This window comes from Myotis daubentonii, chromosome 1 (assembly GCF_963259705.1).
Source record: "Myotis daubentonii chromosome 1, mMyoDau2.1, whole genome shotgun sequence".
In the NCBI taxonomy this organism is placed as follows: Eukaryota; Metazoa; Chordata; class Mammalia; order Chiroptera; family Vespertilionidae; genus Myotis; species Myotis daubentonii.
In genome coordinates, this window is record NC_081840.1 from 203,096,046 (window position 1) to 203,123,566 (window position 27,521).

General features: G+C 38.9%; 1 protein-coding gene across 13 annotated transcripts in view; it reads left to right on the forward strand.

Moving 5' to 3' along the window:
- Positions 1-27,521, forward strand: part of FRYL (FRY like transcription coactivator) — a 240,071-nt gene that overhangs the window by 81,680 nt on the left and 130,870 nt on the right. For all 13 annotated transcript variants that reach the window (XM_059671738.1, XM_059671683.1, XM_059671711.1 and 10 more), the window contains 3 exons: positions 19,145-19,344; positions 23,188-23,241; positions 26,591-26,730. In XM_059671738.1, the coding sequence (XP_059527721.1) occupies positions 19,225-19,344; positions 23,188-23,241; positions 26,591-26,730 (314 nt within the window). In that variant the 5' untranslated portion in view covers positions 19,145-19,224. The remainder of the gene's footprint in view (positions 1-19,144; positions 19,345-23,187; positions 23,242-26,590; positions 26,731-27,521) is intronic.

Below are 27,521 nucleotides of genomic sequence, written 5' to 3' on the forward strand. Positions count from 1 at the left end.
AGGAAAAGGACGGGGGGTGGGGGTGGGGGTACGGAGATGGAAGGGATCATATTGAACCACAGAGGGCAGAGAAGACTTAGAGGGAAAGGAATCTGAGCTTGGCGTTGAATGATAGGATGTTCCCCACGGTGGTAGGCTGCAGTGCCTTCCACAGTCTCCCTGGGACAGAAATGGGGGTGAGCCAAACAACCCTTTCTCACCCCTACCCCCTTCCTCTTTCAGTGATTTACCATGACTTGCCATTCTTCTTTCTAAAATGTTCTTAATCTCAGTGCCTGCCTTGTGTTGCCCACAGCCACTTGCCTTAATTCAGTTATCACCTGGATTATTGCCATGGCTTCCTTTTGTTCTGTTTGCATCTTCCACATTGCTGCCAAGAGTTCCTTCCACATGCATTCTCTCACAGTCTCTCCCTCCTTACTTCGTAGTTTCCTCCTGTGGGATGAAGCCTTTCACCACCCATCGGGCCTTGCTCATTTTGTTAACCTCCTCTCTTGCCATACATACCTAGCTCTCTCTTGCCATACATACCTAGCATGTTCTCGAGCATGCTGTGTCTGTATCTGCTGCTACCTTTTGCCTGGAATGCACCCCACCCCTCTGTCTGCTTCACAGTGAATTCTTTCTCACTTTTCTTTATTGTTGAAAGTATTACATATGTTTCCTTTTCCCCCCACTGACCTCCCCCCAGCCACCCTTACCACCCAGCACATGTCCTCACCCCCCTAGTGTCTGTGTCCATTGGTTATGCTTATATGCTATCACATGATCTCACTCATTTGTGGAATATTATGACCAACATAAACTGATGACCAAAATAGGTACAGAGACAGAGAAGCATGAACAGACTGTCAAACTTCAGTGGGAAGGGGGTGCGGGGGGTAAGAGATCAACCAAAGGATTTACTTTTCTTGAGTCAGCCAGATACTTAATGCTTCATCTGTTGTGTTCTTTACTTTAAACATCATTACATCTTTATACTTATCGCCCTGTTCATGCCTTTTTCCTGGTGGGCAAGAATTGACTGTGTTCTTTGTGTATTCCATGCTTAGTTAAGTTCTGGTAAATGTGCTTGCAACTAAGATCAAGCTTAGGGGCCACAGTCACTTTGTTGGCATGGATTAGTAGGAAAGAAGGTAGGAGGGAAAACATGGGACTCCTCTTACGCTATGTGATTAGTATTATACTACTGATGTCTCCCAGGAACTATTCCTGAAGCAGGAGTGCACGAAATGATACCTTAGTGATTTCACTAAATTCTAATTGGTGAAGTTCTTAGGAAGAACAGAGAAAAACCTGATTTATTAATAGCTTCTGTAAATTAAAAAAAAATGAAAACAATTCTTTCATTATACAAATTGTATATTTCAAATGTTGCCCCCATCCTCCCAAAGAAAACAAGAAAAAAAATCTGATTTTTGTCATTGAACATAAGTTAATAGCAATATATATTATAATTCTTTATCATTAAATATAATGTTTCATATTTATAAGATGCATTTGCCAGGATTTGTACTTATGTTAACTGCCACATTTTACATTAATTGCTGCGAGGCCCTCTGGTTCCAGCCCTGCTTAGTTGGCAGAACGTTGTTGCAGTGCTGCTGAAGTTTGATTATAGTTGGGCCTATTTCTCTCAGTAACAACAATGAGGTGACATTCACTATGGCCTAAATTCGGGATTCTGTCTTTGTGCCAGCAGCTTTAGGCATTACTTCTTCTAAAAAGGGAATCAGGAATGTTGGGTTAAACCAGCTATATAGTGAGGATGCTATCACTTAAACGATTGGCTTAGTTCCCTAAAATTAATAAGACGAGGTAAGATTTATACTGAGAACTATTCAGTTATGTAGCTGCAGTGTTAAGGTCACAGATACATCCTTTATCAATATTACACCTCTTGTAAACATATTAATTTATAGAATTTGCATCCATAATTTTATGACAGTAAATGTTTCAAAGAATTTAATATTTATCACAGACATGGAAGAGATAAATTGACCTAACCACAATTTTATAAATTAAAATGTGAATAAGATATGGCATGTTAAGAAACTAAATTTGCATACATTACTTGAATTTTTAAACACTGAGAAAAGTTTATGAATATAATTTTTAATGCTCAGAGATGTATTTCCTGGATTGCAAAGAATAGTAAAAAGCCAACCTCCAAAAGTGCAATTATGCATTTATGTAAATTTCAGTTTAAATTTGTTATTGATTAATAATCAACCTTTGTTATTTGATTAATATTAATAATATTGAAGTACTTATGGATCTGGTATTGTGGTACAAATTATATGTGTATATACATGTGTGTACAACTAGATACGTACATACATCTATTAAATCTCATGTAATCATTATGAAAATCTGAGGAAAGTATTATTGGTGCCATAAAATATATCCTTTTAAAGTGTATATTTCAGTAGTTTTTAATGTATTTGCAGAGTTGTATAATCATTGCCACTTGATAATTGTAGATCATTTTCATCACCCCCAGAAGAGACCCCATACCCATTAATCTATTTTTCTGTCTCTGTGGATTTGCCTATTCTGGGCATTTCATATAAATGGGTCACACTATAGGTGTTCTTTTGTGTCTTTCTTCTGTCAGCATACTTCCAAGGTTTGTCCCTTTGTAGTATGTACTTGTACTTCATTACTTTTTAAGGTTGAATGATATTCCATTGTATGGATATACCAGATTTTGTTAATCCATTCATTGAGAATTGCTGTTCTTATAGAAGAGTATATTGGTGCTCAGATAAGTTGAAAAATACACAAAGAACACCCCCTCACAAAAGAAGAACAACCACACACCCACATTCTTTATCTATAGAACTTCCATTAGTCCTTCATATTTCAATTTGAAGGTTCCCCTGATTTAGTGATCCTTAGCAAAATGTGAAGGAAGAAATAGTTAACAGTTTGGGGGAAGGGTAGGTGGGCAGGCAGAAGGGATAGCATGTGCTAGAGGCTGGAGGAAATGGGGCTAGTTTGGCTGGAGCAGGTATGGGAATGAGCTACAAAGGTAGTCAGGTGCCAGACCACATGGAATCTTGAAGACCTTGTTATAGATTTTGCTTTTAAACCTAAAACAAATGGAGAACCATTGATGTACTTTATGGCAGGGGTTGGGGTGATTTCATCAGACTTACATTTTTCATGGGAAGGGGCGGGGGAGGTACAGTGTGTGCAAGGAGATGAGTTAAGATGCGTTTTAAGTAGACCAGATGTGAGATGAAGGTTGAACAAATAAAGAAATGTTATTTCTTTACTTAGCAAACATGTATATAATGCCTACCAGATGGGTAGGTACTCTTTTAAGTGCTTTACAAATATTAACTCATTTAATTATGGATGTGGGAAATATTTAAGACAGACACAGAAGAACACCTATAGTGTGATGCCATGTATATGAAATGTCCAGAAGAGGCAAATCCACAGAGACAGAAAAATAGATTAATGGATAAGAAGTAAGAATAATAGGTTTGGGGTTAGATATAGGAGGTGAAGGAGATTTTTATAAAATGACTTTGGATTGAGCTCGAAATACAGGCATGTGCCCTGACTGGGAATTGAACCATGACCTCCTAGTTCATAGGTTGGTGCTCAACCACTGAGCCACACTGGCTGGGCTGCCACCCATTCTTGTGTCAAAGCCTTCACCTCTGATAATTAGTATTTCTTCCTTCCTGAGCCTTGCCTCGCTAAACTTTTAGGTGCTCCATTTTTTTCAAATATGGGACCCTGCTTTGCCATTCGTGAGAAGGAAGTTTTCATCCAAAAATAAAATTTGAGAATTAAGTTCTACTGACATAACTTTTTAATGATCAAACCCACCTAGGGATTAAACATGGGTACATATTTCCTGTTCTTAGACTTTGCATTATACATCTGTTTGCTAGCATATCTGTTGCTCTTTCTTGGACCTTCTGGTGCTTTTACTTGTTGTCATACTCTTTAGAGACCATACTCTGCCACCATTAGTAGGTTTCTCATTACCTCCAACATTACTGATATTCAGCCATTATGCATTCTTTGGCTCTCCTGGTGTTTAGAACCAGAAGCTGTTCTGACTAGTCCTTCTGTACTGATTGATAAATATTTTAAATACTAGAGGCCCGGTGCATGAAATTCCTGCACTGGGGGGGAGGGGTATCCCTCAACCTGGCCTGCACCCTCTCGCTGCTCCTTAGTGCTGCCACGGAGGCAGGAAAGTCCCGCAGGAGAGTCTCCGGCCTCCGCTACTGTGCTCACCAGCCATGAGCCCAGCTTCTGGCTGAGTGGCGCTCCACCTGTGAGAGTGCACTGACCACCAGGGGGCAGCTCCTGCATTGAGCATCTGCCCCCTGGTGGTCAGTGTGCATCATAGCGACTAGTTGTTCTGGTCATTCTGCCTTAACGATGTTTGTAAAGCCTTTGCTCTTAGTAATATAATGATTCCATTAGTGGGCTTTTATTATATAGATGACACCTGGCAGGTATCTGGTCTATTATAGTGTTTAGGCCTCAAAGCATTGGGTTCTGGTCAAACTCTTAGACTTCGTTCCTGAAAGTAGCCATGTTTACAGTTTCATGATCATGTTGATGAGACTTAGTTTGCTAGCCTTTTGCAGGATGGAATGGGTGTGTCTTCTTGATTATTCTTCCTTCTAATCTGTTAATATCCAACATCCTAGAACACTGCCTCTTCCGTGGAATTTCTGACAATTTCACTTTTGGTTGAGTGGTTTTCATGAAGCATGCTATTTCCCAATTTTAAAAAATTTGCTAAATAAGTAAAGTTTTAAGGGTTTTTATAAAAACAGAATTAAAGAGAAGTTCATTTGAATGGGGAAGGTGGTAGAAGCCAAGTTCCAAATAGTCAGATATGTTTGTACTGAAGATAATGAATCGTAAATGTATGATAGTTCATAGTAGAAAAACATATGAATTGTTTTAGAAGCTGTATTTTCAGCAATATTTATTGATCCATGTGATACAGAAAGTAGTTAGCAAAGCCATTTGTAAAAAATTGAAGTATGGATTAATATTTATTAACATGTGATATATTAGCAGTGTAACATACAGATTTACATTAGATACATTAAATCCTTTTAATTTAAAATAAGCTTTACTGATATTTATAGCTGCTTTATTCATAATTACCAAAACTTGGAAGCAACCAAGATGCTCTTCAGTAGGTAAATGGATAAACTGTGGTACATCGAATGGAATATCATTCAGTGCTCAAATGAAGTGATGAGCTATTAAGCTGTGAAAAGACTTACGGGAAACTTAAATGCCTATTACTGAGTGAAGGAAGCCAGCCTGAAAAGGCCACATACTACATGATTCCAACTTTATGATATTCTAGAAAAGGCAAAGCTATGGAGAGATGGTAAAAAGATGAGTGGTTGTCAGGGATAGGGGAGGGGGGTGAATAGGTGGAGCACAGAGGATTTTTAGGGCAGTGAAACTACTCTGGGTGGTACTAGAACAGTGGATACATTTGTTCAAATCCACAAAATGTAAAAAACAAAGAGTGAACCCTAATGTGAACTCCGAACTTTGGGTGATAATGATGTGTCAATGTGGTTTATCAGTTATAACAGATGTACTAGGAGGAGGCTATGCATGTGTAGGGGCAAGAGGTATATGGGATAGCTCTTCTGTCCTCTCATTTTTGCTGTGAACCTAAAACTGCTCTAAAAATAAAAGTCTTGAAAAAGAAGAAATGAAGCAAAAGGAAGCGTCACATAAAATTTTGGAGCAACATATGAATGAGTGATTCTTACTATAGGGAGACCAGGGAAGGGAAGAAAATGTTATGCCAATAAACCAGCCTTAGTAATATTCTTGAAGTAAGGTTAGTATGTATTTTCAGTCCCCATGTGCACAGGGTGGACTGCAGTTACACTTGCATTTTCTCCTGCCTGGGGGTCGGCACCCCTGGCATCACCCCTGCAGGTGTTGACCTGTAGTGCATTTTATTCAGAGCACCACGGGGCATTGTATTGCCATGGTTTGATGTGTAAGGCCGACTGTGGTTCAAATAGAAAACAGTCTCTTCAGCTGCTAAGAGGCAGATTTTTCAGGCGTCTACTGGGCTGTTATTAGGACCTGAACTTAAAGTTCAGCTATGCAGAAAAAAAGAAGGGAGGGTTCGTGCGGTAGTGATGGAATCTGATGACTAGACTAGATTCAAAATGTAAGGCACAGGCAGGAATCAGTGATGGTTTTAAAGGTAACATCGTTGAAACCTCATCCTTTGAAATCACGGATAATGAATGAAAGGCAGGGGATTGACAGACACCAAGGTATTGGGTCTGGGGCACGGACAGTGAGTAGGTTGAAGTGGCTGAAACCCTGAGAGAAAACTTTCTAGTGTGAACTGGGAGAACCATGTATGGCTTAAAAAAAAAAAAATGTTTTGAAATGTTTTCTTGATCCTTCGTGTTGCTTCCTAGAGCTTTGCCCTTGACATGCCTTTATTGAACACCCTGAGTTGCTTGAGGAGTGCAATTTATGGTATTATATACATAGGTTTCTTTATTTATGGTGTTTTTGAAGCTTTTTAATGATCAGAGTAAGTTTTAAATAACATCATTGCATAGAACCAGCTGTTCCACTTTAGAAGGATGAGTGTAAGGCAGTGGTTCTCAACCCTTTCTGCACATTAGAGTCACTTTGGAGAATTTTCCAGAACATACAGACGCCTGGGCCTCACGCCAAAGATTCTGATTCTGATTTAAGGAAGTGCCAGAGAAGCCAGCAAGGACCGGGATTGGGTTAGAAAACCTGACTTTGCCTTAAGACTTAGAGTGGGTATGAAATCTTTTCCAGAGGGTAGGATTGTAATAAACAGTCTGACAGAGACAAATTTTTATGTTTGCCAATTTACTAATTTACAGTGAGAAATATGCCAAGCGATATTAATGCTAGAGCTGGCATACCATCCTTTGCACTCCTTGTGGGCAGGTCAGATACTGCTAAATTAATATCAGTTGCATGGAGAGCCTGAAGTTCAAAGAAATTAATCTCTGCTCTGCTCTGCTCTGCTCTAAGGGCCAGAATACCCATCCTTGTGTCTGGCCTACAGGATTGTACTGAGGTGGACATAACATTTCCATCAGCAACATGTTTAGTGTCAAGTTTCCCTGTACCTTGCCAACAATAGATCTTATGATTCTTTCTAATATTTGCCAGTCGGATATGCATAATATGAAAGCTCATTGCTGTTTTCATTTGCATTATCTGGGTACTACAAATTTTAGATGAATATTTTTTCATATATTGTATTTTTAGGTTTATTTTTATGTGAATTGCCTAAGTGCCGGGACTGACCGGCAGACCCTGAGTGACGGGTGAATGATTGCTCTGACACACGTTTCTGTGAAAGAGAGGCTAAGGGGCTGTTTTGCTTTAGAAGCAAATAGCCCTGTTCGCCTACCCTCTTAGGCTTTTATTGTCACCACAGCTTGAACTAAAATTAACCTCTAGATAGTATCAGCAGGGTACGTATCCTTGAGAAAGCACATGCTTCTACAGGGTCGGGTCTAAAAGACTAAACAGAGATTTTAGCAAAACACTGGGGTTCGGACTAGTTTGGAAAAGTCAAGGCAGGGGCTGCCACCTTCGCCAAGGTCCCCCAGAGGCCCCCGACCTTTCAGAGATTTCTCCTTACAGACCTTCCAACCAAATCCCATGCTTCCCCACACCTGAGTATATATTTTGCCAAATTTTCTCTATTGTATTGTATTTTTCTTGTTGATGTATAAGAGCACTTTGAATGTTTTACATTTTTCTATCATCTGTATTATATTTTTGTCCAACTTTGTACTTTCTTGTTTATGGTATCATCTGCCTTATAAAATTTTAAAATTTTTATTTGGTTGAATGATTTCATCTCTTTTATAATTTTGGGTTTTCTATCTTGGCTAAAGGTCTTTTCTCCCCTGGATTGAACACGTTGATGCCTAATATTTTTTTAGACTTTTAAAAATTAACTTTCAATTTCACATCCTTCTGGATTTTGGTTTTGACTATAGTATTTTTTTCAGATGAATAGCCAGTTGTTCCAAAATTATAGCCATACCGATATTCCCTATTCCTCTCATTTTGCCCATGTTGAATTCTTTTTTTGTTGTTAATTTAATTTATATTTATTTTAAAATTTATCTTTATTGTTCAAAGTATTGCATATGCCCCTCTTCCCCCACTTTGACCTCTTCTACCCCACCCTCCCCTATTAGGCCTTTTGCACTATTGCCCATGTCCATGGCTTATGCACTTATGCATGCAAGTTCTTTGGTTAATCTATTCCTGTTACCCATCCTCTCCCCTTCCCTCTGAGATTTGTCAGTCTGTTTTATGCTTTCATTCATGTCTCTGGACCTATTTTGTTCATCAGTTTATTTTGTTCATTAAGTTCAACATATGAGTGAGATCATGTGATACTTCTCTTTCTCTGACTGGCTTATTTTACTTAGCATAATCATCTCCAGGTCCCTTCATGCTCCCTCAAAGGGTAGGAGATCCTTATTTTTTATAGCTGCATAGTATTCCATTATGTAAATGTACTACAGTTTTTTTATCCACTCATCTACTGATGGGCACTTGGGTTGTTTCCAGGTATTAGCTATGGTGAATTGTGCTGCTATGAACATAGGAGTGCATATATTCTTTCTGATTGGTGTTTTGGGATTCTTAGGATATAGTCCTAAAAGTGGTATCACTAGGTCAAATGGGAGCTCCATTTTTAGTTTTTTGAGGAAACTCCACACTGTTTTCCATAGTGGCTGCCCCAGTCCGTATTCCCACCAGCAGTGTATCAGGGTTCCCTTTTCTCCGCATCCTCGCCGGCACTTGTCTTCTTTTGTTGATTTATTGATGGTGGCCATTCTGGCAGGTGTGAAGTGGTACCTCACTGTTGTTTTACTTTGCATCTGGGATTTCTGAGAAGTCTCTCATCTTCTACATGAATCTGATTTATCGACACTTTGTTTACTGAGTTGATTACTGTTACATTATATTCTGATATAGTCAATTTTTTATTATATTTTGGTATAATGTTTTGATTGTATTTATAATGTGTTCTGATCAGTTACATTATCTTCTGATTTAGCAGATATCTTTTGTACTTTTTAAAAAATATGTTTTTATTGATTTCAGAGAGAGGAAGGGAGAGGAAGGTAGAAACATCAGTGATGAGAGAGAATCGACTGGCTGCCTCCTGTACGCCACTCACCGGGATTGAGCCCACAACCTGGGCATGTGCCCTGACTGGGAATCGAACCACGTTCTCTTTTTTGTGGGTCGGTGCTCTACCACTGAGCCACACTGGCCAGGCTATTTTTTTAAATAATTTTTTTTAGCTTTTTTGGGTTTTTTGTTTTTCTGTGTGTACTCTAGGATAGTTTTATACAGCACAACCTATTCAGATTTTAATTGGAACTGTAGTAATTATATTAATTTTGTGAGAATTGACACTTATAAATGCTCCCACCTATAAATATGTCTATTTATTCAGAACTTCTTTTGTGTCCTTTAAGGTGATCTTGTAGTTTCTTTCATGTAAGCTTTTCTTATTAAATGTATTCCCACCTATATTTGTGAATAGAAGATTTTTCTGCATTTTCATTTTTAGGTAGTTATTGCTAGTTAGTATAGAAAGTTTCATGTCTTATTTTTCAATGTTTACAACAATGATTTAACATTTTGGTATTATTGCATTTACTTACATAAATCCCATAACTTCCTGGACGTTGTTGAATGATAAGGCAAGAATCAATCTATCTGTTTAGTTCCTGTTTTTAATTGAAAGAGATTTCGTGTTTTGAAACCTATGATAATTTGCTGCTGGCGTTTGGTAAATATTTCATGTGTCACTCGCTGCTGGATACTCTTTAGTGGGCAGTTACATTTCTTTGTCTGCTAATTAAGCGTGGCTCATCCCTATTTAAAGAGTAATCCTGAGAGTGAGGACAGGGGAGCAGTCTTCGCCTCTGTGGACCTCTTAGCTCCCAGATAAGATATTAGGAACAAGTCCTTTTGCTTTTTGTCTGCCCCCATCATCTCAGCCTCAGGGGCATAGGGGACTCAGGCGACCTGCTTACAGCTTCTGCTCAGCCTCTTAGACAGCAAAGAAGACCGCTACAGGTCTCTATGCAGTTGTTTACCCCCCGCCCCCCCCCCCCCCCCCCGGCCCTGAGTCTACCGAGGTATGTGTGCTGGAGGAGGTCCTACAGGATTCGATGTTCAGATTTTCACATCAGGGTTATTCTTTGCTGATCCCCGGGCTCTTGATTGCAAGAGGAGAATAGCTTTTTACTGGCAGTGATTATTTTTATGGGAGAAAAAGAGAACAAAAATGAAAACTACTTTTGTGATGCTTCTGACACATACCATGGTTGAGATATAATTCATCTCATTTATTTTGTGGAGGGAAAGCAAAAACTTAGAGGGGTTAAATAACTTGATGAAGGTTACAATATTCTAAGTAGTCAAGTCAAGGGCCCTTGGTCTTCTGACTCCTAATGTGCTATTTGCAAAATGTGCACTTTTTGAAAATAGCACATTATTTCTAGATTTTCTGAATAGTTTCTTCGCTGAGCTTCTGAAGGTTCAAAAGAGTACAAGAAAATGACCCCCAGGGAGACTAGCTTGAGTGAATAATGGATTATTTAGAGGATAGGTCATTTTTCTCGAGCTTTATAATAAGTGATATTTCTGTAGTAGACTTCAAGTAAAAAAATTGGAAATGTGCCCAAGATGTCATAGGACTTCTATGTTTAGAAACTGTTTTCAGTGGGAATAGTTGAGAGTAGGATAAATAAACATTTTGGGAACAGCTGCCCAAAGAACAGCGAAAGTCTTAATTTTTTATCCATTGAAATGTAACCAGAAACAGAAAAGTTAGACTGAGGAGTGAGGAAAATGATTTCATTCACATAGAACAGAAGCAAGGCATTTACAAATAGAATTAATAAGAATTAGATAGATATCCTACAGAGGAAAATGCATATTTGGGGGTGGGGGGGCGTTACATGAAAGAAGATAAATTAGTGAGGGTATGTCAGGTTCTAGACAAGAAGTCTTAAGACATTTCTCTTCTAATTAACTTCTGAAGATACGCATAAACGTGAACGTATAAGTGAAATAGTGTCTGAGAAATTATGAAGGTGATGAGTAAATAGTATTTGTACCAATAGATAACAAAACCTATTATAAAGCTACAATAATTAAAAGTATGGTACTGATACAAAAAGATTACTAAGGAGCAAAATAGGAAGCATATCTGAGTCTGGCTTTAGTTTATGATAGTGAATATAAAATTAGTGACAGAATTTCAGTAAAGGAAGCCAGAAGAATTTGATTAAATATTGGGGGGCGGGGATAAAATAATGTTTTTATTGTATATGCAATAAAGACATTGCTTAAATCTGAATGACAGATTTAAATGGAAAAAATAAAACTAAAAAAGAGTTTAAAGAAAATATGGGTAAATATCTACCTCACCAGAGTGGGAAAACCTTTTCTTCTTAGCCCATTTTATGTAAATGAATATGAAGATGCAACCAAAATATTTCATCTGGGAAATAGTTAGTCTAAGCAAATATTATGCTAATAAACTAGACTTGTAAAGGGGAAATACAGCCCTAACTGGTTTGGCTCAGTGGATAGAGCGTCGGCCTGCGGACTGAAGGGTCCCAGTTTCGATTCCGGTCAAGGGCATGCACCTTGGTTGTGGGCACATACCCAATAGGGAATGTGCAGGAGGCAGCTGATCGATATTTCTCTCTCATCAATGTTTCTAACTCTCTATCCCTCTCCCTTCCTCTCTGTAAAAAAATCAATAAAATATATTTTTTAAGAAGGGGGTGGGGTGGGGACACAGGTCTATCAGAATCTGGCAATTCTGACGAAAATAAAGGCACTGACCTGAAAGTTTAGAAACTCAGGACCTAATGTGACTGTGACTTTGATTAGGAGTCAGTTTTCTCGTCACAAATTGGTGATAACTTGATGTGGTATTCTAGATCTCATTCTCACCAAGGATTTGACCAGCTGGTTGTTAAGCCATTGATAGCTGGAAATCAGCCATGATGGAAGTCAGTGCACAAGGGAAATTGGCAAATGCTAATAAATCAGGACTCTTGTTTTTGTTTGTTTTTGAGCCCTTTACCAGCATGTCACTTGAAATAAGAATAGTTTGTTAGTCCCTGGCTGGTGCTGCTCAATTGGTTGGAGTGTCATCCCATACAGGGAAAGGTTTTGGGTTCTGTCGGTCCCTCGGGCTGGTTTAGGTGTGTGTGGGAGGCAACCGATTAATCTCTGTCTCTCTCTCCCTACTCTTCCTCCCCTTCCCCCCCTCTCGCTCAAAATCGTTTAATGTGACCTTGGGTGAGGTTTAAAAAAAAAAAAAAAAGAACAGGTTAGGGAAAAAAATGAGATGCTATGCAAAATACCTTAAAGTATTAAATAATGTTTCATTTCCATCAGAAATGAAAAGTGTCTGGTATGCATTTCCTTCCTTCATGAAGGCATTTTGAGGTAGGCCTTGCTTTATAGCAAATTGTGTTTGTGCAATGAAGTCATCAAATGATGCTTTCATATTGTACCCTTAACACCCACAACACGCACACTGTTATATTCCCTCTGTTCCTCTTCAGATGTACTTGCTCTCAAATGTACAGTGTTTCTCTGGATGGGTAGTTGGAAGGCACACCCATCCATCTGGCCTCCTCAGAAGTTGACATTTGCTATTATTCCCTAATACTGATTTGGCTTTCTTTGTTTTTACTTTTAATCTGTCTACCATATGATCTGATTCATGTTTTGACATTTTATTTTTAATTGACTTATAAACTGTTTCCTTTTCCTGAGTTTGATCCAAGTATATTATTGTTTTAGGCTTATGCTGGAGCTGTTGTTTATTTTGACTCTTCCCAGGCACCTTTGGTTCTGGCTGACAGGGATAGAATAGGCTTTTCTTTCTTTTATTTTTATGTTTTTAAAAATTAACAGACTTTATTATGTTTTTTAGAGGAGTTTCAAGTTCACAGAAAATTTGAGCAGAAAGCAGAGTTCCCATGTACCGTCTTCTTATTCCCCCTTCTCCCGTTTCCCCCATTAACATTTTACATTAGTGTGGTACATTTGTTAAAACAATTGATGAACCTGCATTGACATGTCATAATTACCCATCCATAGCTTACATCACATTCACTCTTTGTATTGTACATTCTATGGGGTTTTGACAAATATATAGTGACATGTATCCACAATTATAGTATCACGCCGCGCAGTTTCAACGCCCTAAAAAAAGTCCCTTGTACTCTCCTATTCATCCTTTTCTCCCTTCCCCTCCACCCCCATCCAAAAACCTAAACCCCTGATAACCATTGGTCTCTTTTTAAAAAAAAAAAAAAGTATTGATTGATTTGAGAGTGAAGGAAGGGAGAGAGAAAGGGGAAAGGAGAGAGAAAAATAGTGGTTTGTTGTTCCACTTACTCATGCATTTATTGGTAGATTCTTGTATGTGCCCTAACCAGGGATCAAACCCGCAACCTTGGTATATCAGGAATATGCTCCAACCAGCTGAGCTACCTGGCCAGGGCACCACTGATCCATTTATTATCTCCATAGTTTTGCCTTTTCCAGAATGTCATAGTGTTGTAATCATACAGTATATAGCCTTTTCAGACTGGCTTCTTTTGCTTAGAAATAGGCATTTAAGTTTCCTCCAAGTTTTTTCATGACTTGAAAATTCTTCTTTTAAGTGCTGAATAGTATTCCATTGCCTGGATATATATACACCACAGTGCATACAGTTACCTACCGAAGCACATCTTGGTTGCTTCAGAGTTTGGCAACTATGAATAAAGCTGCTATAAACATCTGTATGCAGGTTTTTGTGTGGACATACTTTAAACTGCTTTGAGTAAGTCCCAAGGAGTGCAGTTAGTTGCTGAGTTGTATGGTATGACTATGTTTCATTTTTAAAGAAACCTCCAAATTTTCTTCCAAAATGGGTATACAGTTTTGTGTTTCTACCGCTATCTACATGTCTTCTTTGGGGAGGGTCTGTTCTGATGATTTGCCCACTTTTAAATTGGGTTGCTTATTATTGTTGAGTTTTAAGGATTTTTTTTTATGTATTATGGATTCTTTATATATTTTGGAAACTGATTATGTGTCTTGCAGATATTTTCTTCCAGTCTGTGCCTTGTCTTTTCATTCTATTAACAATATCTTTAGCAGAGCTGAAGTTCATTTTAATAAAGCTTAACTTACCAACTTTTCTCTCATGGGTGTTGTATTTGGTGTTATATTTAAAAAGTCATCACTAAACCTAAGAAAATCCAGACTTTTCTCCTACCTAATATTCTAGGAATTCAGAGGGGTTTGCATTTTACATGTAGAATTCATTTCGCATTTCCCGTTTAGATCTATGATCCGTTTTGAGTACATTTTTGTGAAAAGTGTCAGGTTTGTGTTTAGATTTTGTTTTTTTAAATTTGCATGTGGGTTTCCAGTTATGCCAGCGCCATCTGTTGAAAGTCTCTCTCATTGATTGCCTTTGCTCCTTTGTCAAAGTTCAGTTGACTATGTTTGTGTGGGTCTATTCCTGGACTTTCTGTTCTGTCCCACTGATCTGTTTGTCTGTTTGTTCAACAATGCCACTCTGTCTTGATTATTGCCCCTTTAGAGTAAGTCTTGAAGTCAGCTACTGTAAGTACTTTGACTGTGTTGTTCTTCTTCAGTACTGTGTTAGCTATTCTGGGTCATTTGCCTCTTCATATAAACTTTAAAATTAGTTTATTATTATTCACCAAATAACTTGCTGGTAATAGGCTTGCTTTTTAAACTAAGAATTTTGCTTTTTAAATTGAGATATTTTTATATTTGTTCCTATTCCAAGGCCTCTTCTTTTTTAGGTGATCATCAACATTTTTGTTAGCCATTATAAGAAAATAATTATTAGAATTGTATGGTACTTCGTTATATTTTTGCATATAAATCTATACATAAATATATGCATGTATGTATATAAGGTGGTGACTATAAAGTACTAATTTTTATTGTTTAAGACCAGTTCTTGGGGTTGAGATGGCAGCAGGCTGCTTTCACAGACTCCATTGGGGTCTATCTAATTTTTGTTTGTTTTAAAAATATCTGTGAGGTTAAATATTATTTTTGTGGTATTGGCCTGTTTTATGCTTTGTACCTTGTTTATTCATGTCTTTTGTTCAGTTTTCACTTTGGCGATGTGGGTCTTTTTCTCATTTCATTAGAGCTTTGTAGATGGAGGAAAAAGTGATTAACCCTTTTGAAATTTGATTTTTTAATGCAGATATTTGGAAGGTAAATCTTTATTTGGAAGCGAAATACAGGTTTTCCTTAAACTTTGGCTTTATTGGAAAATTTCTTAAAATCTATATCAACACTAATAAAAGAGAAAAATGGTAATTGGCGTACGAGCTACCCTTTTCATTGGCTAATCAGGGCTATATGCAAATTAACTGCCAACTAAGATTGGCAGTTAACTGCCAACAAGATGGCGGTTAATTTGCATATGTAGGCACAATGCAGGGAGGCGAAAGGGAAAGCAGGAAGAAGCCCCCTGCCACTGACAGTGATCGGAAACCCAGGGGGGAGCTAAGAGCTGGGGGGCAGGGCAAAGGCAGCCCCAGGGCCGCCTTTGCCCTGCCCCCCAGCCATGATCGGAGAATCAGGTGCCTTTTCCGCCCTGGCCAGTGATAGCAGGAAGTAGGGGTGGAGCCAGCGATGGGAGCTGGGCACGGTTGAAGCTGGCAGTCCCAGGAGCTAGGGGTCCCTTGCCTGGGCCTAAAGCGAAGCCCACGATCGTGGGGCCGCTGCAGCTGCGGGTCCCCGCTGGCCGGGCCGGACGCCTAGGCCAGAGGCGTCAGGCCTGGACAAGGGGCCGATCCTGCGGTTGGAGGGTGATGGGGGTCAACGCCTGAGGGCTCCCAGTATGTGAGAGGGGGCAGGCTAGGCTGAGGGACACTCCCCCACACACACACCCAGTGCACGAATTTCGTGCACCGGGCCCCTAGTATATATATAAAAGCCTAAGCAACTTTTACCACAGAACAACTGGAACAATTGGTCGCTATGACACGCACTGACCACCGGGGGCAGACGCTCAATGCAGGAGCTGTCTCCTGATGGTCAATGTGCTCCCACAGCAGGCTGAAACTGGCAGTCTGACATCCCTTGAGGGGCCCCGGATTTCAAGAGGGCACAGTCCAGGCTGAGGGACCCCAACCAGTGCATGGATCCGTGCTCTGGGCCTCTACTATGCAATAATGTTAGTTATTTGTTTATGCTTTGTTTATGTTTATGCTTTTTCTGTAGAAGATAGTAATGGTGAGTTATTTGAGAGATCAGTTTAACTAAAGTTTTTTGGGGTTTTTTTCCCATTTGGAAGATACTGTTCAAAGGCTAAATATCAATTTAAAAGTTTATACTTCATCAGAGTCTAAAATTTAAGTACTTAGGTCTATCATGTGACTTCTTGGTTAGTTGCATTTATTGTAAAGTTAAATTCCAAGAAACCTTTGTAACTGTTAGGATCTCATGAATCTTAATTAAAGACTTATACATCTTCATTAAAGGAAAAAATATATTTTGTAACTGCTTACATATGTCAGCCTTGAATATGGTTCATCTTCTTTTTTATTTCTAAAGTATGTTAAAATTCTGGAAACTGAGTAGCCTTTTTTAATAATTTCTTACGATTGTCCAACATAATAATGATATAAAATACAGCGTATTCTTAATGTTTCAAAATATTTTTTTAATTTCAGATCTCCTTTTTCCACAATAACATTTGTTAATAGATTTTCTCCTTGATAATACACAATGTTGGATCATGAAACAGAGTAAACAAATAGTTCATTGTTTAAAATAGTGTACACTGTGTTCAAAGGACTGTGAATTTTTGAATTGTTCTTATATAATTTTAGTTCTAGAATACAATATATTATACTTTAATTTGATGTGATGCAAAAATATTTGAGGTGTAATATTAACAGTTTGTAATATTCTTTAGATTATTATTATTTTAATAAGAATCATGTGTGCCTAAATTTTTCATCTTAAGTTTGGAGGGAAATACTCTATTCTGTGAAAATAGTAGTAAATAAAGATAATGAATAGGGCATGAAAGGAAACCAAGTGTTTGGAACTTCTGTCTTTCAAAAAGATTTTTAAAAATTTATGAATTATTTTTTCTGAACTGTCTGCTGTAACCTGACTTTGTATTACTTCCTGGACTTTTCTGTTGAAGTTTTCACAGGTCACCTTTTTGTATCTTGGTGTGTACTGTGATTGGTAGAGTAGGTTGTTTTAGTTGACAGAATAATTCCTTATGAGTTTGGAATGTATGTATTTAGAGCAGCGGTTCTCAACCTTCCTAATGACGCGACCCTTTAGTACAGTTCCTCATGTTGTGGTGACCCCCAACCATAAAATTATTTTCGTTGCTACTTCATAACTGTAATGTTGCTACTGTTATGAATCGTAATGTAAATATCTGATACGCAGGATGTATTTAGGCGAACCCCGTGAAAGGGTCGTTCGACCCCCCAAGGGGTCGTGACCCACAGGTTGAGAACCGCTGGCCTAGGGCTTCCAGAAAGGATGCAGCTCTGCTCACACCTTGATTTTGGCAAATGCTATGGCCTAAATATTTGTCAAATTCATATACTGAAAGCCTAGCTGCCAGTGTAATGGGACCAGGAGATGGGCCCTTTGGGGGGCGATTAGGTCAATGATGGCGAACCTATGACACGCGTGTCAGAGGTGACACGCGAACTCATTGGTTGCAAATATCAAAAAATTTCTATATGTGACATGGCACCAGAGTTAAGTTAGGCTTTTTCAAAATACTGACACGCCGAGCTCAAAAGGTTCGCCATCACTGACATAAGCTGTAGTTAGAGAATGTGGAGGGTCTGTGTTATGCAGTAGGCTGGAAGAATGAGGAAGGATAAACTGTAGATAGAAATCCAAGGCAGGCTGCCCAGGCAGTCAAGAGAACAGAACAGGTAAATATAAACAACATGCAGTGGTGTGCATTCTTTTTGTGCCACATCTGGCGCAACGTACGATTCGCCAGGCCCAGTGTCGTCCCTAACTGAGTAAATGGCACCACTGTCCTCTGAGTGACTCAGATAGAAATACGGAGTCATCTTTCATTCCTTTCCCTCACCTTGATATCACACCCACTAACACATGGCAAATCTCAAATCCTCTTCCTTCTCTCCTGTGCCACTGCCCGCCTCTTAGCCCACGCTGTGCTCTCCCCTGGGTTTCTGCAGTGGCTTCCCTGATTCTGTATTTCCCTCTTCCAATCCAGAGGATCCAGAGCGGTCTTTTAAGGAGAGGCCAGCTTCTATCCCCCTGCAAGTTAGTATTTCACACAGAATTACAATTGCATTTAGAATGAAATCTAATTTCCTTATCAAGGTCTAAAACTTTGATCCCTGACAGATAATTCTGACTTCATCTCCCGTTGCCTCTCGCTGACTTCATCCCTGGAGTTCAGGCCACACGGGCCTTCCTTTTGTTTCTCAAATATTCACACTCAGCCTTGTGCTTTCTGACCCTGATGCTTTGTCTTGTTGCCTCTTTTTCATCATTTAGATCTTAATTCAAATGCAGCCTCTTCACATGAGGCCTTTGCTGAGCATGCAGAGGAGCATATTTCAACTCCTAACCCCATCTCTGTTTCATTTACTCTCATCTCTTTTATTTCCTTAATTGCATGTAACTTTATTTAGAATTCATTTATTCAGTGCCTATTTATTGTATACCTAGTAGATGCCATGCACTGTTCTTGGGGTTCATCAGTGAACATAAAAAACAAGGGGATCCCTGCTCTTATGGAATTCACATTAGTAGGGTAGAGAGAAAAACAACACATAACAACCGTGTAGCTAAATTATAGTTATGTTGGGCAGTGTTAGAAGGCAGCAAGTATAATAGAGAAAAATAGAGTATGGTAATACAGATTGGGAGATCTGGAAGCAGGTCAGGGGTAGCACGCTTGCTAAGAAGGGTGGTTATGGTAGGCCTAATTAGTTGATTACTAAAGTAGAGTTCTTTATTTTTTTTCTCTTAATTTTAGCTTCAGCACCAGTCAGCAAAGTGAATAAGTACTGTACTTCTTCCAACTTTCATTCCACATTGGGGAAAAAGAATATCATCATGTCAAACATTACGATTGACCCAGATGTCAAGCCCGGTGAATATGTCATCAAGAGCCTCTTTGCAGAATTTGCTGTTCAAGCTGAAAAGAAAATTGAAGTTGTAATGGCTGAACCCTTGGTGAGTAGAGCTGACCTAAAAGTCTGAAATATTTTCTGGATTTTTTTGTATTAACCAATACAATACAAACTTTGCAAATAATATACCTTGAAAAAAATATTAAAGGAGGCCAATCTGAAAAGGCTACATACTATATAATTCCAACTATATGACATTCTGGAAAAAAGCAAAACTCGAAGACAGGAAAAGATCAGGGGTTGGGTGTGGGTCGAGGGATGAATAGGCAGAACAAAAGGGTTTTTAGGGCAGTGAAAATATACTTTTATGCTACTATAGCAGTGGGTGCATGCATTAAACATTTGTCCAGGCACATAGAATATAGAACACCAAGAGTGAAGTGAACTGTGACGTAATCAGTGGACTTTGGATGATTAAGATATGTCAGTGTAGACTCATCAGTGGTAACGAATACACCACTTTGGTGCAGAATATTGATAATGGAGGAGGCTATGCATGTGTGAGCAAAGTGTGTATGGGAAGTCTCTACCTTCTGCTCAATTCTGCTGTGAACTTAAAACTCCTCTAAAAATAGTCTTAAAGTAATATAAGGGATGGGTTAGTACAGTAGCCCCCCTTTCCCCATGGGGGGATAAGTTTCAAGACCCCCTATTAAATGCCTAAAACCGGGAATAGTACTAACCCCATACTGTATATACTTTTTCCTACACATACAGTGGCTGTGGGACCAAACTGTTCTGCCTCTCCACTCCTCCTGACGGTCTCTAGGTGGTTTTTCCTGTATGTCCTTAGTTATAGGACTACATGATGATTGTTCTATAGTTGTTATTTTGATGTGGTCTTGAGAGCAGGCAAGTGCAGTGTTTACCTACGCCACCACCTTGAGTGAAAGCCCAGCATCTGGTTTGATAAGTTGCTGCAGGTCACAAAAGAACAAAATTAAATTTTACCAATGCCAATTGTTGAGACAGATAAAACCTAAGAGAAAGTAAAGGAAAAATCTAGACTATTCTGAAACTTAACACCTGGCTTCAGCAATTTTCAACTTGCACAGCACATTTTTAAACACTTTATCTATTTTATATAATACTAGAGGCCTGGTGCACGAAATATGTGCATGGGGGTTGGGGATGGTCTCTCAGCCCAGCCTGCACCCTCTCCAATCTGGGGCCCCTTGGGGGATGTCCGACTGTCAGACATCCCTCTCATAATGCAGGACCGCTGGCTCCTAACTGCTCGACTGCCTCTGCCTGATTGCCCCACAACTGCTCCCTTGCTGGCCTCATCACCCCCAACTGCCCTCCCCTGCTGGCCTGATCGCCCCCAGCTGCCCTCCCTGCCAGCCCTATCACCCACAACTGCCCTCTCCTGCTGGCCTGATCACCCCCAACTTCCCTCCCCTGCCAGCCCAATCACCCCCAACTGCCCTCCCCTGCAGGCTCGTTCGCTCCCAACTGCCCTCCCCTGCCGGCCCGATCGCCCACAACTGCCTTCCCCTGCCACGACCTGCCTCTTCCACACGAGGTGGCAGAGACGCTGGGACCAGCCTCCTTTGCACTGCGTGGAGCCGCGGGACCCCCAGGCCTCACTGTGCAGAGCAGCCGCCAGGCCCCGCCTCTGCTGTGTGTGCGGCCATCTTGTGATGACATCACGCGCGAGGACCACCTAGGCTTTTATTAGTATAGGTTTTCTAAATATCACCATGTGATGTGGTCCTATCAGCTCTCAAAATACTATATTCTTAAAGGAATTTTAATTTTGAAATGTGGAGATCTTGAGAGCTAAAATATTAAAAGGAAATATGAGTGAAATTACCTAATTTGTTTGAGTCTCTAAATGATATTTCTGTATCTTTCTCCTTTCTTTTACTTCCAACGCCATTCGTACTGTCCTAGCTTAGGGTTAGGTTCTGTCATATTAGACCAGTGCAAGAGCCTTCTAACTGGTCAGAAAGTGGTCCATTTCCCTCCCATTTTTCTTATTTTAACTAGACTTTTTTATCTAATACTCACAGTTATCACCATTCTGCTTTAAAAATCTTGCTCACTTTTCATTGCTCTGGAATAAATTCAGGTTCTTGTTGGGTCATTCCAGCCTCTTTACACTCTTGTTGCAGTTTGTATAATGTCTCACGATTCTCTTATCCTGATGTATGCTCTATTTTTTTAAAAAATATGTATTTTTATTGATTTTAATGAGGAAGGGAGAGGGAGATAGAAACATCAATGATGAGAGAGAATCATCAATAGGCTGCCTCCTGCATGTCCCACAAACTGGGCATGTGCCCCGACTGGGAATCGAACCTTGACCTCCTGGCTCATAGGTCGACTGACCACTGAGCCATGCTTGTTAGGCTGTGCTCTGTGTTTTAAAGCTCTACTCATCCTTTGAATTTCCCATACATTCCCTTTAACATAGTGATTCTCCTCAAGCTAAATGAATCTTTGTTTGACCATAATAATTTGTTCATACTTCTAGATTCTGACATTACCATATTAGTTGTTCATATGTTTATCTCCTCTGATGTGAGCTACTTGATACAGAGAGCCAGGTCTCACCCTCCTTTTTATCTGCAGCACTGCCCATGGTAGATGATTGGCAGGAGGTACTTAGTAAGGATTTGTGTTTTAAGTTGCCTGTAGCCTTAAGAACTTTGCTGTGATGTGTGCCCTTTGTTTTTCTAATAAAACAACGTTAACAGAGCTTTTCATAAATTCTTTCAGAATACTAGTCTGATGCTGACTATATTTATTCATTCCTTTAATACCTAATTTCAGAGACATCTACTTGGTAATCTAAGGTGAGATTATAAAATTACGGTGAATAGTGGTGAGGATTCCATCAGAGAAAAGGTGTTTCTACCCCATCATCCCACTTTAGGAGAAGTGCTGCCTGAGCTTACTCTTTCTAACACACCAGGAAAACCCCCAAAGTGGTGGTCTCCAGCAGCCACGGACAAACACAGGCTGAGAAAATCCCTATCATATTTTAACAGATCTTACCCCCTTGCACTAGTATATACCAGCATCATTTCTTCTTATCAGATCTCTTGCCAGCTTTGTTTCATGTATATCCAAGCCTGAGTAAACTGAGTATATCTATATAAGATAATGAAAATACATTTAATATCATATTGTCACAATATTTTTATTATAGCTTCAAGTGCATTTATTGTGATTTTATTTATTTTGAAATTTATTCTGTATCCTCTTAGGTAATACGCAGCCATCCAAGAGGACTCTCTTGAATTCTCAAATGAAACTCTTGTAGGGTCACTTTAAATAAAGTAGCACCCATGGAGGTTACCAGAAAAAAAAAAGTAGCACAGTTATAAATGGCTTTTGCTAAAAGAATTTAATCTATCACTAAAATGAGAGAACGGGCCTTTTGATTCTCATTAGAAACCATAATAAAAAGAGGTTAAAGAGGCCGAAAGATGGGAAGATTAGCTGAGCTTGACTTTTAGCCACAATTTCATTTTTAGTTTGGAAGAAAGATTCAGGAAGGAAGGGCAATCATTGATTGAGGATAGCAGCTTGCAGACTATGCAATCCAATACCTGAGGCTCCTTTCTTCCTAAAAGGTGGTAGATCAATCCTGGGTAATGATCCAGGCGTATCCAAGCTCATCTGTTAATCTTTTAGGTTGCCAGTGACGAGAAAAGAAAAGAGGAAAAAGCTTTAAACAGTCACCTGCTGATTTTGACTTTAGGCCCAGGATTTTTACAACTCTGCAATTTCCACTATGTTTTGAGAATAATAAATATATATGCACTTTTAAAAGACTTTCTGCTCTCTGTATGATCTCTCCTTTCCTCCAAACTACATTTTTCTGTTAGTTTTGTCTTCTCCTCACATGTTTATTGAAACATATTTTTAATTGTAGGAGAAGCCTTTGTCTAGATCTCTCCAGAGGGGTGAAGATCTTCAGTTTGACCAGGTATGTCAATTTTAGGGGACTGTTTTATTTTTTTCTGAAAGGAAAATATTTGTCCTACCAGTCTGATCCAAATATATCTAGTATTAAGAAGTTCCCGTATATCTAGATTCAGCTGTCGTTGGTAGTTTGTTTATTTAACAAAACAAATAGAATGAACTATGAGCTGTGAACTTTATAATTCTTAGAATGAGCTATGAACTTTATTGATTTCTGCTCATTCAGTATTTTTAAATGTTTTACTTTTCACTGTTAATCTCTTTGCTGTGCCCTTTTAAATTTTCTCAGAAAGTCTCCAATTACATCCACCAATCTTTTCTTGTGTATCAATTCCGACAATTTCTGCATCATAGCATTTTACCTTTTAACATTTATTTTTTCCTGTTGGGGCTGTCAGAACCTTTACAGAGAAGCATCCAGCCTACTTCCCTCCCTCTTTACCTCCTCGAAGCAGAGCTGGAGGTGAGGCCTCGGTCCTGGGGACGACCCCAGAGAGCAGGCGTGGGCAAGGGAAGCAGAGGGGGAAGAACTGATGGAAGGGAGCACTTGAGAGGTCTCTGCTCTGGGGCCGTCCTCCTACCTCTGAGCCTTACACAGATGTCCCCAGAATTGTCCGTCTGCAGCTCCCATCCCCAGTGGTTGAAGGCCGCCCCAAGAGGCATCAGCTACATCCCACCCTCACACTTGTGCTTCTGGCTGTGCTTGTGCAAAGGCCAAGTGGATCCTCTCTGTGTCAGAAAGCAATTAGAAGCTTGAAAAGACCAAAAAATTCCCCAGCCCCCTTTATATAGAATGCTGATGTCTAAAAATTAGTGTGGTATTTCTCTAATGTTAATTCTTTTCTCTTGCTGAGATTGTGTTGCTTGAGTGTTATTTTTGTCATAATTATGTGTGCTTAATAATTGTTTTACTATATGTTGATTGTTTGCAAAAACCAATAACCTAGATTAGCTTCCTGTTGCCATCTAGTATTCCTGAGTACTTTTCTCATAATTATATATCTAGGAAGTAGATTTTAATATTCATTAGTACACTTGATTAGATAACGATGGCTGGTTAGAATTACTTGGTGGACACATACCGTTTCTGCATCTTGCTGCAGTTTTGCTGAGTCTAAGTAGCACCTGTATTTTACTACAGCTCCCTAGGTAATTCTGATGCATACAAACAGTGGGTAAATAGCTGCAAATCTAAGAAGAGACCATGAACAGGAAGCTAGTCCTCTATTATAGTAGTAACCAGATCACCTCATATAATGCTTTTCACATCTTAATGCCACCACGAAGGTATTCCTACTAGTAATTAACTACTAATTATTAATGTATTATTAATAGATTACTTTAAAAGTATTTAGATTATTTATAGCTTAAATTCATATTACTAATGATGAATGAATATAAAATCAGAATAAGAAATCCTATTAAACAAGGTTTTAAGGAAAATTTCCATGTTTTCTTATGTAATTGATTAACAGAACTATACATGATCATGCATCCTAGCTTGATATTTTTTTACAATAAAAAGCTGTGTGTGCTTTAAACTGTTTTAATACACATTTACAATAGTAGATGGTGTTTTATTGTTCCTTCATTATTAACAGTGAACCATATTCTCCTTTTAACAGGGACAGTTCATTGTGAATAAAATATAAATTAAAAATAGTTAATTAAAATTAGAATTATGTTTTACTTTAATTCCCTATATTAGACACTATTTACCTGTCAAATTATGGTAATTTATAAATAGAACCGCGATTAAAGGAAGGCAGAGATAATGAAAAAGAAAACAGCCTATGCAGTCAAATAAGCCATTGCTTTTTTCTTCTGTTTTCCTGGATGAAGTACATTCTGAAGTCAGATGACGAATATAAAATATTAGGAGAATCTAAATCTTCATTACTGGAGTTACCGTGTTATCTTCATTTACTTATACTTCCTGTAGTCCTGCAACTGAACGAGACCTTGAGTATTCCTGTGTTTTAGTTAAGCCAAGTGAAAATTGTTGTACTCTATGCTGATTTTTTTTTTTTTATAAATTTCTTTATTGATTTCAGAGAGGAAGGGAGAGGGAGAGAGAGATAGAAACATCAATGATGAGAGAGAATCATTGATCGGCTGCCTCCTGCACGCCCCCCACTGGGGATCAAGCCCACAACCCGGACATGCGCCCCTGGCCGGAATCGAACCTGGGACCTCTCAGTCCACAGGCCGACGCTCTATCCACTGAGCCAAACCGGCTAGGGCTCTATGCTGATTTAAGAATATTAATTTAATGAGCAATGAGTTGAGTCAGATACAGAATTTCTTATGAAGAGAGGGTGTTTTTCTTGGGCTGCTCAAGATGAGGTGACTTTAGGGACTGCTGATGGTAGCTGGTGTACCTCTCACCTCACTACAGGCAAGCTGCCATCGTTCATGAAATGGATCTGATATTCACCTACAATACAGGTAGTTTTAGAGGTGCCTCAAATTGTTAGCAGTTATTCATCTTAGTACATTACCTTTATGCTGTCCATCTATATCAGTGGTTCTCAACCTGTGGGTCATGACCATTGGAAAACACATATAGCATATCAGATATTCACATTACGATTCATAACAGTAGCAAAATTACAGTTATGAAGTAGCAATGAAAATAATGTTATGGTTGGGGGCCACCACAACATGAGGAACTGTATTAAAGGGTCACGGCATTAGGAAGGTTGAGAACCACTGAATATTCTATGCTATAAAAGCTTGTGTACAACACATTTTTAATGTTTATTTATATCACAAATTGATTATTTAATTATAATTTTGTTCTGTATCATAGCAGTACAGAGTAAATGTGAGCTTTTCCATACTTCTAACAATATATTGTAGTTTTCGTTGTTTCTCCATCTGTTTATCAATTCTAGTGGCAACATTTTAGAACCTTTTGTTCACATGAGGAGAGAGGAACTGGCCAGGGGAAGGAAGTAGATGTGTTGATTTTCCTCACATGTTATGCATAATAGTCTCCTAGAGGTACCCATGTGTTTAATCAGGGATGTTATTGGTGATCATGTGAGGAGCATGTGGAGGCAAGGAGAAGGTAGAAAGCCTCTGAGCTAAACAGAATGGATTTGGGTGAATTTTGATAGTGGGAGAAACTTAGCCCCGTTTACTACTTGACTATATCCCCAGCTCTCTCTCTCTCTCTCTCTCTTTTTTTCTTTTTTTAATTTTAAGACATATTTACTGCTTTCAGTTGCTCTGTTTATTCTACTATGTTTACTCTAGAAGTGCTTATTATTTTTAAGTGATTGCTAATAGTTACGAGTATGGTTCTTTGCTGTGGTATTTTATCTTCTGGCAATGCCTTGTGTTTTCAGTTGATAAGCTCTATGAGCTCCGTAGCAGAGCACTGTCTCCCTTCCTTACTTCGCACCTTGTTTGACTGGTACAGACGCCAGAATGGAACTGAAGATGAATCTTACGAGTATAGGCCTCGATCTAGCACAAAATCTAAGGGGTAAGTGGCTCATTTTCCACTGTTCTGGGATCGAAGCAATTCCAGTGAAGGGGGTGATCGTGTTATCACTTGAAGATTGTTATTATTTGGCTTCTGAGCAATAACATTGATTCTTTTTGTTCTGAAATGGTAGTGAGGGGAGAGGATAGTCCAAGCGTAACCTGTAAACCAAGTAAAGCAGGTACAGCCGTACAGTGCTCATCACGGGGACTAGTCGTGCTAAACCAGATTTCGGGAGTGCCATTTCAGTAGTTGGGAGGAGCTTTAATAACCATAAAAGAAATTAAGAAAATATTCAAAGAAGGTCCTGTTCACATGGTGTGTGAAGGGAAGCAGTGGTGGTGATACAGGATGACTGTCAAAACCCCGTGTTATTTACCATGACACCCTTTTTGGTGCTCAAGTCCAAGAACGCGTCTTCTCCTTTTTCAGATTTCCTAGGGAGATCTTGGCTTTAGTAAAACATCTGTCTGTGTTCAGGTGATGGCCTATGGTTTAGAAATGGACTTGAGTAGATGCCACTTGTGTTTTTTCATCTTAGATTTGTGAGAAAGTTACCTGGCACTGTAATTTCTTCAGAAGAGTTATTTTTTTGGTTTCCGTTCTTAATAAAAATATACTAATCAAATATGAAATAACGTTACATTTTCTAAATGAAATTTGAAATACTTTTCTTCCTCTTCCTAATTTTTTAGATTAGGTTTAATTTCTGACAGATATAATAGTGAAATGTATGTATAGATTCCTAATTTACAAAAGAGAGGAAATAAGAACATGTAATATATACCGTG